Source organism: Podospora pseudopauciseta, chromosome 1 (genome assembly GCF_035222475.1).
Source record: "Podospora pseudopauciseta strain CBS 411.78 chromosome 1, whole genome shotgun sequence".
Taxonomy (NCBI): Eukaryota; Fungi; Ascomycota; class Sordariomycetes; order Sordariales; family Podosporaceae; genus Podospora; species Podospora pseudopauciseta.
The window spans coordinates 1,425,156-1,438,335 of record NC_085892.1 but is presented as its reverse complement, the minus strand read 5'-3'; the positions used below and the strand labels follow the sequence as shown (position 1 = coordinate 1,438,335).

At 53.0% G+C, this 13,180-nt stretch overlaps 6 protein-coding genes across 6 annotated transcripts; 1 reads left to right on the top strand and 5 right to left on the bottom strand.

Annotated features, from left to right (window-relative positions):
• Positions 1-132: 132 nt before the first annotated feature.
• Positions 133-1,107, top strand: QC763_103720 (uncharacterized protein; the record flags this gene model as incomplete). Its single annotated transcript, XM_062906939.1, has 2 exons — positions 133-233; positions 927-1,107. The coding sequence occupies 2 exons, from the start codon at positions 133-135 to the stop codon at positions 1,105-1,107; spliced, it is 282 nt and encodes a 93-aa protein (XP_062769839.1).
• A 1,330-nt stretch (positions 1,108-2,437) lies between these two features.
• On the bottom strand, positions 2,438-4,380 carry QC763_103710 (uncharacterized protein; the record flags this gene model as incomplete). Its single annotated transcript, XM_062906938.1, has 2 exons — positions 4,140-4,380; positions 2,438-4,071 (listed from the first exon to the last, which is right to left on the bottom strand). Exons 1-2 carry the CDS (start codon positions 4,306-4,308, stop codon positions 2,438-2,440), a joined length of 1,803 nt encoding a protein of 600 aa, XP_062769838.1. The 5' UTR covers positions 4,309-4,380.
• Positions 4,381-4,485: 105 nt separating this feature from the next.
• QC763_103700 (uncharacterized protein) lies at positions 4,486-5,786 on the bottom strand. Its single transcript, XM_062906937.1, has 3 exons — positions 5,475-5,786; positions 5,374-5,422; positions 4,486-5,312 (listed from the first exon to the last, which is right to left on the bottom strand). Exons 1-3 carry the CDS (start codon positions 5,592-5,594, stop codon positions 4,558-4,560), a joined length of 924 nt encoding a protein of 307 aa, XP_062769837.1. The 5' UTR covers positions 5,595-5,786; the 3' UTR covers positions 4,486-4,557.
• A 440-nt stretch (positions 5,787-6,226) lies between these two features.
• Positions 6,227-7,093, bottom strand: QC763_103698 (uncharacterized protein; the record flags this gene model as incomplete). Its single annotated transcript, XM_062906936.1, has 1 exon — positions 6,227-7,093. The coding sequence occupies one exon, from the start codon at positions 7,091-7,093 to the stop codon at positions 6,227-6,229; it is 867 nt and encodes a 288-aa protein (XP_062769836.1).
• Positions 7,094-9,026: 1,933 nt separating this feature from the next.
• QC763_103695 (uncharacterized protein) lies at positions 9,027-9,413 on the bottom strand (the record flags this gene model as incomplete). The annotated part of the gene is made up of 1 exon (XM_062906935.1): positions 9,027-9,413. The coding sequence occupies one exon, from the start codon at positions 9,411-9,413 to the stop codon at positions 9,027-9,029; it is 387 nt and encodes a 128-aa protein (XP_062769835.1).
• Positions 9,414-11,556: 2,143 nt separating this feature from the next.
• Positions 11,557-12,905, bottom strand: QC763_103691 (uncharacterized protein; the record flags this gene model as incomplete). Its single annotated transcript, XM_062906933.1, has 2 exons — positions 11,557-12,746; positions 12,797-12,905. 2 exons carry the CDS (start codon positions 12,903-12,905, stop codon positions 12,352-12,354), a joined length of 504 nt encoding a protein of 167 aa, XP_062769834.1. The 3' UTR covers positions 11,557-12,351.
• Between the last annotated feature and the right edge of the window lie 275 nt (positions 12,906-13,180).

The following is a 13,180-nucleotide window of genomic DNA, read 5'->3' as shown; positions in this document are numbered from 1 at the left end:
ATTGCACACATACATGTGAACTGAGCATACACGCATAGCAGAAATAGGGGCACTGCCGTGACCCTAACCCTGGTCAAGGTGCATCGACGAGCGCTTATGTAATCCTGAGCAGCAATTTTCTCCCCGCCCACTATGAAATTTTCAAGCCTTCGATTTTTGCCATTCTTTTTTCAACTTGACACGACCAATTGGAAACATGGAATTGATGCGGCCGCACAATCAAGAATAAAGATGTAAGTTATTCTCCCTTTCTGTCGCTATCTCCAGGCAACATGATGAATGATTCTTCCAAGAATTCTGCAATTCTCAAGATTTCCCTCGGGACATCGGTGTGGACTATCTCACATTACACTTTTTCCTGACATGCCTCTTTTCTCGACTTTGTCACTCACTTGCTGTTCATTGGGCGAGGGCAATGGCTAACTGAGACTGATAGCTCTACCGCATTTAGATTCAACTCTAGTAGCCAACAAGAAATACATTATGATGCCATTTTTCGCCTTCTCCTCATGCTCATTACTGTGACTACCCATCTCGTCAAACAACTAAATCTCAACCAGCACCACCCCCTTTTCGGTTTCCGTGTTTTCCTCCTTCCTGACCTCCTCAACAACCTCCTCCCCCTTTCCCTTCTCCATCACAACAACAACCCCGACCTTCCCCCCTTCCGGTGTTTCCTCCCTAACCCGCTTCCTCTGCCGATCAAGAGGCGTGTTCCCCCGTCTGGGCAACCTCAGCCTCTTTTTACTGTTTGTTGTCGTCGCGGTGACGACCCCCCCGAGAGAGTTGATTGTATACCCACCCCCACTCCCCCCCGACAACCCCAACCCCAATTGCTGCTGCTGCCTCATCAACGCAACTTTGAGCTCCCGTTCCTTTTGCTTGAGAGTTAGATTCTCAAGCCGGAGTTGCATCTCCTGCAGCAGTTTCTCCTGCTTTTTCACTTTTTTGGTTGCCGTTCCTCTTTTGGCCACCCTCACCCGGGGGGTGGAGGAAGAGGAGGAGGAGGTGAGGGAGTGGGTGTTGGATGAGGTGGTGGTGGTGGTGGTGGAGGAGGAGGAGGAGGAGGAGGAGGAGGAGGAGGAGGAGGAGGAGGGGTGGTGGTGACGCTGGGGGTAGTAAGGGGGGCGGGAGGGTTGAGAGGGGTTGGGGTTGTTGTTGTTTAGTCGGGAGACTCGTTTCTTGATCCAAGGAGGAAAAGAACCGGAGGGGAAACCGGCTAGGGCAAGGGAGGCGGGGGTGATGAGGTGAGAGTGTTTACAGTGGGGTTGGAACTTGCATTTGCCCCATTTCAGGTAGTGGAGGCAGGGTTCTTGGGGTGCTGGGGTGATGGTGATGGGGGAGGAGGTTGATGTTCCTGGGGGAGCGGGTTGGAGCGGGGGTTGGGGTTGAGTGGTGGTGGCGGTGGTGGTGGTGATAGAGACAGTTTGCTCAGCAGGGGCTCCGGGCTGGGAGGCTGCTGCTGGAGGGGCAGGCGCTGGGGCTGATGATGGGGTTTCTGGGGGAGGTGGAGGGGGACAGGGAGTAGCGGGGGATTGAACGGTAGTAGGTTGCGGTGTTGATTGTGCCGTTGTAGCTGTCGGGGGTTTGGGCGCGTGTCGCGAGGTCAGGAGTCCCGCCGGGACAGTAGATGTCGGTAGTGGCGCTTGGGTGACAGATGCGTGGGCGGGAACAGAGGTCTGTACCGGTTGAGCAGCCGGGGCAGCCTGTGTCTGAGGAATAGCTGTGGACATGGCCTGAGGTGGTTGCCGTGGCGAGTTGGTAGCAGGTTCTGTGTTGGCGACTGGAACCTGGGGTTGAGCTTGGGGCGGAAGTGTCGCCTGATGGCTTGTAGGAGACGCAGTAGGACTGTTTGAAGGAGCAGCAGGACGGCTTGAAGGAACGGTGGGACGGCTTGAAGGAACAGCAGGACTGCTTGAAGGCACCGCGGTAGCCTGACCTCTTGACTCGTCTCCCTGGTATTGCTCACGGCGGGCGGCAAAGACTTTCTGGTGAAGCTGCACCAGATAGGGCTCCGAGTTCTTGGACATTAACCCCAAGTTCTGAAGCCCAATCGTTTGCTCGCTGGGGATTTCACGGGGCACCCCATAGATTTCAATCCAGTCGGGAAGTTCGTCAACAGCGATGAGCGGGACATTAGCCCCACGAACAGCCTGAATCTGGCCAGTCTTGGTCCTGCGTTGGGTGTCAGGTCTGACGATGTAGCAAAAGGGACGGGGAGCCATGGCGGTGCACTGATGATTGATAACAGGCAGCCAGCACTTGAGGAAGAATAGATGGAGAGAGTCTGGAATAGAAAAGGCAAGAAACCGAGTTTTATAACTAAAAAATACCGCCGCCAGTATCGTGACTGCAACAAACGAAACCTGTAGTATCCCGTAAAACAACCTGCAGTTTTCCACCCCAGCTCCAGGCAACAACCGCCAAACAAATCTCATTACCTCTTCTCAACCCTCACAGTAACCTCCGTCCCATCAACGCAATACCCAAACTGTCTAGGCCCATCCTTCAACTCAACCTCCCTCTTCACCCACCGTCCCTTTTTGTTCTCTCCCCCCCCCTCCTCCTTGGTCTCCTCTTCCCCCCCATCATCACTCTCCTCCCCATCCCCACCCTCAACCTCAAACCCCCCAACAGGATCCCACTCCCCCGTCTCCCACACCAACCTCACCTCCCAGGCCCTCAGCCCAAACAACCTCCCCGCAATCCCTTTGACAGCATAAATATCAAACGCCCTCGGCACCCTCACACTCTTTGCTGTTGTCTCCTCCCCATCAAACACCGCCCAAAACTTGACATCTATCAACCTGGCCTCCAAAAAGTTTGGGTTCACCTCCTGCCGACGAGTGATTGTCGGTTCACCGTAACTATCACACAAGTACTTCCACTTGGGGTGTTTCTCCAGTATTAAATGCTCTTCCGTTTCCGGGACGGAGGACAGCTGTTTGGTGATGCGGGAGAGGTAAAACATTTCCGCGTCGGAGCGGTCGTGCGTGGTGATGGTGGAGAAGTTGAGGGTTTTGAGGGTTGGGGGGAGGCGGGCGACGAGGAGCATGTAGGCTTCTTCTGTTTTGCCTAGGGTGCTGGCGGCGCTGGTTGAGGTGCTGGTGGTGGTTGTTTGTTGGGGGGGTGGAGGAAGAGAGCCTGGGGTGTCGAGGTCGGGGTTGTCGTAGAGGGGGTTGTGGGTGAATCTCAGGGAGGTGAGGCCGGGGAAGGAGGAAGGGAGGGAGTCGACGGTGGACCAGGTGGAGATGAGGTTATAAGAGAGGTCGACGTAGTTGAGGGTGGGGGAGAAGGCTGGGAGAGGGGCAGTGGGGGTGGTGAGGGTGGTGATTTTGTTCTTTTTGAGGATGAGGCTTTTGAGGGAGGTGAGTGATGATAAGGGAGCAAGATCGGATAGGGAGGTGAACTGGTTGAATTCGAGATCGAGGGTGACGAGGTTGGAGGTAAAGGGAGCTGATGGCGGGAGGGGTGAGAGAGAGGATAGCTGGTTTGAGCCGGCGTGTAGGGTGCTCAGTGTTGGGAATCGAGCGGCGATGTGGCATATTTCGTGCCAGGTGAGTAACGTGTCTTCGAGAGCCAGCTCCTTCACGCCTTCAAAGGCATCGCCTGCTCTTTCGAGTTTCTTGTCTTCAAGCACGTTGCGGAAGCGGTTCCAGTTGACCTTGAGGCTCTTCAGTAGAAGCAGCTCAGCGCAGATGTCCACCACAGGATCAAAGTGTTCCAGCAAATTCCGACTCAGATCCAGCTCTCTGATTTTGGGGCAAACCTGCCCAATCTGCTGTCCCTTTGCTTTCTCATCGTCCGAGTATGCTGTTGCAACCTTGGTGCTGTCCAAGATGACATACAGCAGCTCTCCCAACTGAGCCTGCTGTCTCCTGATCTTCTCAAACCCAACCTCTTCCGCTACCTTCCCTGAGAAAACAATCGGCCTCGGAGCAGGTTGCCCAGGCTTCTGCTGTTCCTCAGGGGGTGCATATTTGTATTGCAGCGCAGAGAGGAAGGTCCGAGGTGGGTCCACCGGTCTGGTCGGGCGGACAAAAGAGGCCGATGTGAGAGCTTGACTTTTGCCTGATCAAGAATGTCAGTCAATCGTGCCTCGCGTCGCCATGATGGACGAAATCAGTTCAGAGACTCACATGTAAAATAGCGGATGCCCTTGTGCTGACCATCATGCTTGCCCCGCGATGGGTCGTCCCACTCAACACCCAGCCATGATCCTGTCGTGCCGGCCACTTCACCGATATATCTCACAGTGCAAAGAGCGCCATCGTAAGACCTGCGCTGGCCAATTGTCGCTTCCGTCATTTTTTTTATCGGCTTGAGTTGCTTTTTCCGCGGGACTGGTCTTTGATTTGTTGTGAAAATGGAGTGAATTTGGTGAGTGGATTCAATTGAAACTCGAAAGGACAGTCAGGCAGCAACATGCAAGTTGAGCTGCCAGAGCATCATCTCTGGGCACCTCACACGAGACAAGCATCATCATCATAACAAGTTTTGGTTGTTCAACATATCTCATTACGCTTTTTATCCAAAATTATACACAACATCATAACTTTACAACTTGCCCTTGGCGCCAGTCTTGATGAGCGCCCGGCCGTTGCTCAACACAACCTTGCCGTGGCTGTTCTTCACCAAGAACCTGATCTCCTCCCACTCGCCCTTGAACTCGCCAGTCTTCCACGCCTCCAAAATGAGCTTGTCACCGGGTCTAACCGGTGACGCAAATCTAGCCTGGTACTCCTTGAAGTTGGCAGGGTTGCTGCCACCGAGGTGCTGCAGTAAGCCATGGCACGCCCAGTTCCACGAGTACAAGCCGTGGATGATCACACCCCCGAAGCCCATCTTGGCACCAGGCTCCGGGTGGGCATGGAGGGGGTTGTAGTCGCCATTGAGTCTGTACAGCAACGGGGTTTCGTTGGTGGTCTGGTTCTCAAGCACCAGATCGGGCTTCTTGCCCTCGGGAGGGGGGAAGTTGACGGTGGCAGGGCCCTTGGGACCGCCCCAGTTGCCCTGGCCAACGTAGAAAGAAGAGGTGGTAACGCGAGCGTAGGACTCGTTCTTCTCGGCGTCGACGAGGTCGGTCTGGGTCTCGACGACGGTCCCGGGCTTGCCCTTGTCGTAGACACCGAGGACCTTGGTGCGGACCTCGAATTTCCGGCCGGCGGAGGAGGTAGGGAGGGGCTTGAGGAACTCGAGGAGGCGCTGGCCGTCGACGACGCGAGTGGGGTCGAAGACGGGGACGCCGGGGATGGTGACGGACTTTTGGGCGGCATAGAAGTCGACTACTTCGGGGTGCGTCTCCTTGAACACTGTTTTGCTGTTTATTAGTTTCCATGCACCACGAGGCTGTTGATGGCAGCTCAAACGTACTGAGAATGACAGGGTAGGTGGGGAAAACAGCGAAGTTGGGGTCGAGCTCCTATGTGCTGTTAGTAGCGGTTCAATGGCCATATGAGGGTGAGTATGCATACGTAGAGGAAGTGAAGCTCCTCCGAGGTGCAGCCAATCGAGTTGGCAAAGAGGAGAGCATCACGCTTGAGCCAGCTCACCTCGCGAGAGGGATACTCGAAACCAACACCAGGGCCAGACATTTTGGATATTATATGGAGGGTATATGTTGAACAAAAACAAAGTAAACAGCAAAGATACAGAGTCAGTCAATTGACGATCGGAAACTTATCAGATCAGACCAGATGGGACTCGGCCCTGATATACCATTTATGGCGATGCCAAGGTCCGGGTCTCATGGCAACCGACGGATTTGCGCTGGCGACAGCGTCTTGCGGGGGCCGATACCGCCAGCCGAGGTTCCTCCAAGTGGGGAGCCACAGGCCCGGGGGAGCTGTACCCCGCAAAGAACTGCTGGCAGGGGTGTGTTAGCGGCTGCTGGGGGGGTCCCTCGACGGCCGTTGCCAGCCTGTGTTTTCCCGCAGAGACATCCAGCCTCATCAAGGTTGACGCCGTTTTGATATATTCTGCCACTCTGGAATGATGTTATTCCACCGCGGACACCTTGTGATTCCGGAATACCGGGTTGTCAAGTATCAAGTCTTGATATCAAGGTCAGGCACCAACATGTATTGCTGTATTCCTCTACATATCAAAATCACACCAAAGTCCATGAATATCATCCATCGTTACCATCATGAAGTCTTGAAACACTGGTTCCCCAAACGCTTCCAACCAAGCCAACCCGTGCCTTCCAGGCTTTTAACGCCCAAAATCACCGGGTACCTCTCCCTTTGTATCCTCTTGCCCCATGGGGCCCAGGAGTCTGGTCCCTATCTATTTTCCCGCCACGTACACGAGTCTGCTCCCTCCCCTCCCCCGCCCTTGGCTTCCTCTCACTAACCAAACTCCTTCCAAACCTCTTGATCGTCCCCATCATCTTTTTTCTCCTTGCCCTCTGTCTCACAATCCCCTCAGCCTCTGATCCAACCTCGTCACCCCCCACCCCTTTCCCCTTCCCCTTTGGAGTGACACCCCCCTCCCTCTCGCTGGACCCCTCACAATCAGAGTCAAAGTCTTCCCACTCTGGTACATATAAGTCCACCATCTCCTTCTCAACCTTCACCCCAACCCACCTCGTCCCTACCACCTCACCACTCTCCTCCTCCACGACTGTCTGCTTGACCGGACCGGGAAACTCACAGGGAGAGGTGACGGCGTAACCAGCCAACCATTTCATTTTCGCCATCTTGACTTTTGCGGCGTCGGGCCTGGGTGGTTCCCTTTGTGGTGGTGGGCTAAGGACGTATTCCTCTTGGGGGTCTTGCCCGGGGCTGGGAGAGAGGAAGAACGCGTCAATCTCTTGGGGTGTCGAGCCGAAAGGGAATGGGGAGGGGTTGGGAGGCTGGGGATGAGTGGGTTGGGTTGGGTTTCTGGGGGGGTAAGTGAATGGTGGTTTCTTGGGGTGGGAAACCAGTTTTTGGATTGCTGGTGGGAGGACAGCGGCGGGAGAGGATGGGGGTTTGTAATTGGGGATGTCGAACTTGAAAATTTGGTACGGAGGGGTTCGTCGGCGCGTGTGGAGGGCGGTTGAGGTTGCGTCTGCGAGGGCGGCTAGGTTGGGGGGTTGGTGTACGGGCATGCTTGTGGTTGAGCGGTTGGTCTATGTTTTCATGGGAGGAAATTGACCAACGAAAAATCTAGGTTTCACTGTGTTCATCTCTGGGCTTCTGGCTTTGGGGCTTTGGATACGGTACCTCTCTATTGGCTGTAGTGGTGGGAAACCAGGCGTTGAGGACGAAGAGTTTCTTGTGGCTTTGTCTGGAGTTCGAGGTCTGTTTCGTCTGGCAACAGCCGTTGAATCTTTCGAGCGCCGTTGAAAGGGCTGCAGATTACGGGTTGAGGCTGAACGTTAATGCCTATCAGCGGCCATGGTAATGTTCAAAACAGCATCGACGATGCGCCTATCTCCACCGAATTTGACCCGAGACTTGTGTTGTTTTTCATCAAGGAAGAGTGGCTTTCTGCCTCGGGAGGCAAAGGTACGTCAGCATCCCCATCGGGTTTTTTTCTTTCTTTTTTTCCCGTTGAACATCCCAAGAAACCACTCTGGCAGCTCGGCTAGAGCAGCGCGTGCGAGCACCTCTCTGCACCCCCTCCTCCGAATCTATTCGCCCCTCCTGTCCCAGGAACGTCAAAGGCGACGATGACCAGCCCCAAACGAAAGCGGTTCAACAACCACCAGATTGTCGCGATGATGATTTTGGATCAGTGCATATTTCAGCGTCTTCCTTTCTCCCAAGAAACAGACCGCCGAGCCGCCGCGGAGCCAACAGCACCCGTGAATATCAAGTTGTGTGCTTCTTCCTTTCCGTCAAAGATGCCCCTGCATTTCTATCCTGGACACGGAGCTGCTTTACAGCGGGCGAAGGAGCAGGAACACTTCAGCAAGGCCATCTATCTGACAAGTTTCTCCAGCGCAAAAGGCCTACATGGATTTCGATGGACTCTCCCCGTCATCATTCTTGGGGTGATAACTGGATCCAGACCGGGGCATACACAATCGTCTCATTGTTTGATCAATATTGGGTCTTGCATAAAAAATCCATCGAGCTTGAGGCCAGGATAGGCACTACTCACTGATAGATAAGAGTCCGTTTGTGACTGTTCCTATTCTTCGACTACAAAAGGAACCACCCCAGAAGTAAACTAATATACAGTATTGCTGCTGAGCCCTTTCTGATTCCTTATCCCAGCCTCGCAAGTCTCGAATCTTCCATCCTTCCGGCCTTGGACACAGGAGGATAACGAACAGATTGAAGGACGAGAATCTCGACACACCGCCGAGGCCCTGGTGTGATATCAAGTCGCCTCCCTTTGGTTGGGTGCTGTCCCTGAGAGCTCTCCTCATCACTGCTAGCATCATGATGATCTCGCAACATGATTGGGCGATCTATCCGGCCTGAGGATCTTGACGTGGTTACAGGGTGTAAATGATTCTCTTTCTCTTCTGCCCTCTTATGTGAACAGCTTGCTTGGGCAACGAAAATCGGGTCCTGGGCGTGGCAGCTTCTACTTGGTCCATTCCCTTGTACCACCCACCCACAAGTCCACTGGGGGTATGGCTGAGGAGCATCAAGCTGTGATTGCGAAACTGAGAAGTCCAACCCAGAAGTTGCAGCTCCTTTGGCTGTCGGTCTTGTCAGCTTTCTTGGTAACCCACAGTCGGATTCTCAAACTTACTGAGTTGAGTGGTTCTGGGGGATGTTTGGGAGACGAAGTCTTCCTCGTGCTCAGTGGAAGGGATAGGCCGCTGGCCACTGTGCGTTGTTACACGCATTTTTACAAGTGAGTACCAAAGGTGTGAAGCTACGCGAATAGCTTCCCCTACCATCGTGAATAGTCCTGCCCCCTTTCACCTTGACCAACTTGGGCACTCAGACATACATTAGGTATGTCCGATATCTCGTTGATTCCGTCGTCATGCTCCTTCCGCTTCTTCTCTAACAGGGGTTCTGGAATGCTGGAAGAGAGTCCAGACGCCGAGCAAAGGGCGTATTCCTTAAGGCCTGGGACTATAGCTCGGGGTGGCTGGGTAAGTGCTCAGGCTGAACCGAATGGAACTTTGGACTGCTCAAGTCAACGCTGGGACTGCGCGTGCCGATGCTGGAACTCTTGGGAGTAGCCAGGCGGTAGCTGGGCGTGTCCGGACGAAAGTGGGGAGTGGCCTGGCGATAATCGGGCGTTGCCGGACGGTATTCGGCTGTGACCGAATGACGACCCCGGGCTGAATGAGGGTCTCTGGTGTCGCCATTCTCGAGATTCTCGACATACTCATACTCCTCATCATCACCAAACTCCTCCTCACTTTCGAAATCCTTCTCGCTTTCGAAAAAGTCCTCCGTTACAGGTGACAAGCTGGGTGAGACGGAATTATCCACAGCTGTGCTCTCGTTCCACATCTCACTATCATCAGGAGTGATACTGACTTCATCATCAAGCCACTCATCCACAACATCCCGATCGCTACTATCACTGCTTCTGAGTGGCCTCACTTAGGACGTTAGAAGCAAAGTCGTTATTAGGAAAGGAACGAACCTGCGAAGTGGCGAGAATGGCATCATAACATCGTACTGATTTTCCTGGGCTTGGGCGCGACAGGCTCTGCCTGCGGTGCGCTTGTCGGCCAGCCACCAACCCGTTGAGGGTAGTATTCATGGTTTGTGGGATGAGGGCGGCCGATGAAGGTTATCGATGGTGGCAATCTGGGACGGACAGTAGAAAAAAGTTCGGGAGAGCTTTTCGCCAAAAGTGGTGGACAGAAGAGATCAGCTGACGCAAAAGCAGTGGTCCACCAGAACGCCGGGAGCAACTTTGAAAACAACAAAAATGACTACATTGCAAGAAGATGTCGCTGAAGAAGAACTAATTTGTACATTTTCATTTGACACTACCCGCTTCAGTTTCCCCCTTCCTCATCTAGGGTGGTGAGTCTTTCGTTTTCAAGTCACAGCTGTGGACGGAAGAGGCATATCTGGGTCAGGAAGCGTGGTGTTAGTTTTCTGGCCCATGTTGGATGAGACCCGGGCAGGAACAGGACCAGCGGCTGGGAGCAGTGGCATTGGAGAAAATCGGTATGAAGTTATGTAAAGAGATGTTGTTGAAGTTTCAAAGTCTTGGTATAATGGAAGATGAGAGTTGGACTGGTTTTCCAGTGAGGAGAAAGAAGATGGGAAAGGTAAACAACCGAGAGTGTCTTATCCCGGGCACTACTTCCCATTCCCAGGCGGCTTCGGGATTTGCTGTGCTCATGGGCAATAAACTTCTACATATCTTCGTAAAGGTTTTTATCAGCGCTATTATAGTTTGTTATCAAGGAAAATTTTCTCAAAGTAGTAGGTTTAGAACAGGGAAACTAAGGGGGGAAACTTAATTTAACGATGGGAAGTATGTAAGCAGTGTTTTTTATAAACCGTTCTATATCTATTGTGGGTTTCTGGAGGCGCTTAAGTGAGTATCTTCTTCCGCTCCTGCTGGAGCTAGTCGTAGTCTTCGGTCATTCCCAGCACAAAATATGAAGTAAAGAGCTAATTGACCCCTTCTGTCCATTTATTTGGTACACTCCAGACTCTAACATACATGATACTAGTACGAAACCAAACGGACGGCGTCTTGGGACTGAAGCTGGGACTTCGTGGGTATCGATCATGAACGCTCCCCCTATTGATGGTGTCGCGTTGGTCGTTCCTTGAAAATGGAATAACTGAGCTGGGCGTGTCATCTTCCCAGTTCTCCCCGACCTCGACGATTGATTCCAGCCAGTTGGACAACCCTCCTTCCAAAAGTAAGATCAGTGGTCCAAACACCAAGATCTACCGACTCAACCGCTTCGTTCTCGAGCTCGGTTGGGTTTATTCCCACAATAAATTCCGTCCAGTGATCCAAGATTGTTTGATGAGCGTGACTGCCATAGCCCGTTAGTAAGATTCAGAAAGATAAAAGCTTGGAATAAATTCAGGGGGAAGAACGGACCAGGTTAGCGGCAAGAACGATAGAAGCTCAGAATACTCCTCGCAATCGTCGTCGGTTTTAATTGACTTCATCACAGACTCGACAGCCTCGGGAGAAGGGGCTGCAGTATCGGAATCAAACAATTGATCAACAATGGCGGTGGGATGGCCAGAGGAAGAACGCGTGGGCTCATAAGCGGTCGGAGAATCATGTCTCTCAAAGTCGAGAGTTTCTGAAGAGGCCGAAGAATCAATCTTCTCGAAGTCGGGGGTCTCTGACGAAGCTGAACAACGAATATCCCCAAAGTCAAGAGTCCTAGGGGGCGCCACAGACACGGTGTCGTGGTGGATCACCCGCTGTCTTTTGGTCGGGCGGGAATTCTCGTCGTTGTTCTCGTCCTGGTTGTCAGGGTCCTCCCTGGTGTGACTGGCTTGAGGTCCCCCCTTGGGGTAGTATGGCGTCAGTGAACGTCTCTGTCGCTTTTGCCCGCGCTCGGCAGGAGTCTGGCTCATGAAAGCATCCGAGTGGGAAGGCAAGGGAGCCACATGACATAAGGAACCCTTCCAACGGGGCAGCCTCTCGATCCTTATGGCTTCCATGACTTGTAGGTGTGTTAAGTGGTAGATCATCAAGAATACATTGGCTTTCATTTTGAGCTCACCTTCATGGCTAAACTACCTGCGATTCATAGATGGCGAGGGTATGGCGTTTTGTTGTAACGCTTTCTCTTGCAACTGTGAAGGGCCGGCTCTTGAGCTGGTAGAAAGCCTCCAGATAACGGCGACGTCACCTCTTGGGCAGCTGGTTTCGAACATTTCTCCAATGAACGGAGTCAAAGGTATAAACCCCGCGAGATCAGGACCTGTAAACACCGTTAGTTCATCATGATATGTATTACGCAGTCTTGAACCTACCAAGTTCTTCAGCTCTCGATAGATATAGTTGGGGGTGATTGCATCCTCAAGCTCGACCGGGGGAAGCGGGATGTCGGGGTCGCAAATTGTGGCAGTAGTCGCTTGCTCAATGCTGGGCAACTTCTCCATGAACACCGACTCAACGTCGAAGCCGGTATAGTTGGCGGGAACAAAACTGGTAGACGGCTCCGTGGCGAGTCTGATGGCGGAGGAGATAGGGTTATCAATCAGTGATAAGTAAACTCAGTGAATAGAGTCCCCCCCGCCCGCCAGCACTTGTCCCATGGGTTCCACCCCAAGAAAGGGGCTATCATTCGCTTGGTAAGACCAACTTCCAGAAATCGAGCTTGAATGTCGTCCATATAGGTCCCAACGAACAATCGTGATCATATCTCCCGTTCCCGTCATCATCCTAGATCAACGCAGCCCATCGACAGATCCAGTTTTTCTTATCCCTCTCCCAATCCGGGATCAGTCAGTACTCGACGCCACACGGACAGATTGCTGGGGTATATCTGTTTTCAGTGGTCTGAGGCTCGGGCAAGTGATCTTCTAAGCTTGCCATGAAATCATCCAAGTTTGCCATAATATCCTCGAAGCGAGGCTCTTTTCCAGACCTGGCAAACTCGTATCGCCCCCTCTTGGTGAGCCGAGCGTATTCCTCCTCGTTGTGGAGAACACCTTCCAAGTGTCCTGGGAGAATGGGAACCGGTTGTTGATCGTCTTGATGCGCGAGGGTGTAGCTTCTTTTCCGGCCTCGAGAACCGAGCTCATCAGTTGGGAAAACAGCCTGTCGTTCCGTGGCCTGGGCTTGTGGGGAGGTCTCTTCATCTTCGGTCTCATATCGACCCCCGAGCTGGGGATTCGCCACTACCGCAGATGGTCAGTCGTCCTCTCGCATATGGGATCTTGGAACTTACAGGATATTCCGAACGGATATGTCATGGTGACCGCAAGTCCGTCTGGGCCCTCGATCGATGGCACACGCGTGTCGGGATAGATGAAGAGGGCCACGTACCGCGGATCCATATTGTTAACTGTATGTCTTGCGTTGCAAATTTTCGATGAGGTTAGTGGTGAGAGGAGGAAAGCTTATCACACGACCATGGGACAGGAGAGAAAGGGTTTAACTCAGATAGCGGCTTGAGAGGTGGCTCCCTCATGGCGGAGGCTTGTTACGAACTCGCGTGGCCGACCATACTGTTAGCAAAATGGACGAACTCAAACTGAAAACAGTACAAACGGGGGGAGACACGTAAGCAAGTGCATAAGCTTAACAAGATGGTGTTGTGATCGTTGAAATC

Excerpts from the sequence above, each read along its gene's own strand:
- QC763_103700 (XM_062906937.1), bottom strand. The coding sequence starts at position 5,594 with ATGTCTGGCCCTGGTGTTGGTTTCGAGTATCCCTCTCGCGAGGTGAGC. Across the intron at positions 5,423-5,474 it reads AGGAGCTTCACTTCCTCTAC|GAGCTCGACCCCAACTTCGC; the intron begins GTATGCATACTC and ends AACAGCACATAG. Across the intron at positions 5,313-5,373 it reads CACCTACCCTGTCATTCTCA|TGTTCAAGGAGACGCACCCC; the intron begins GTACGTTTGAGC and ends ACAGCAAAACAG.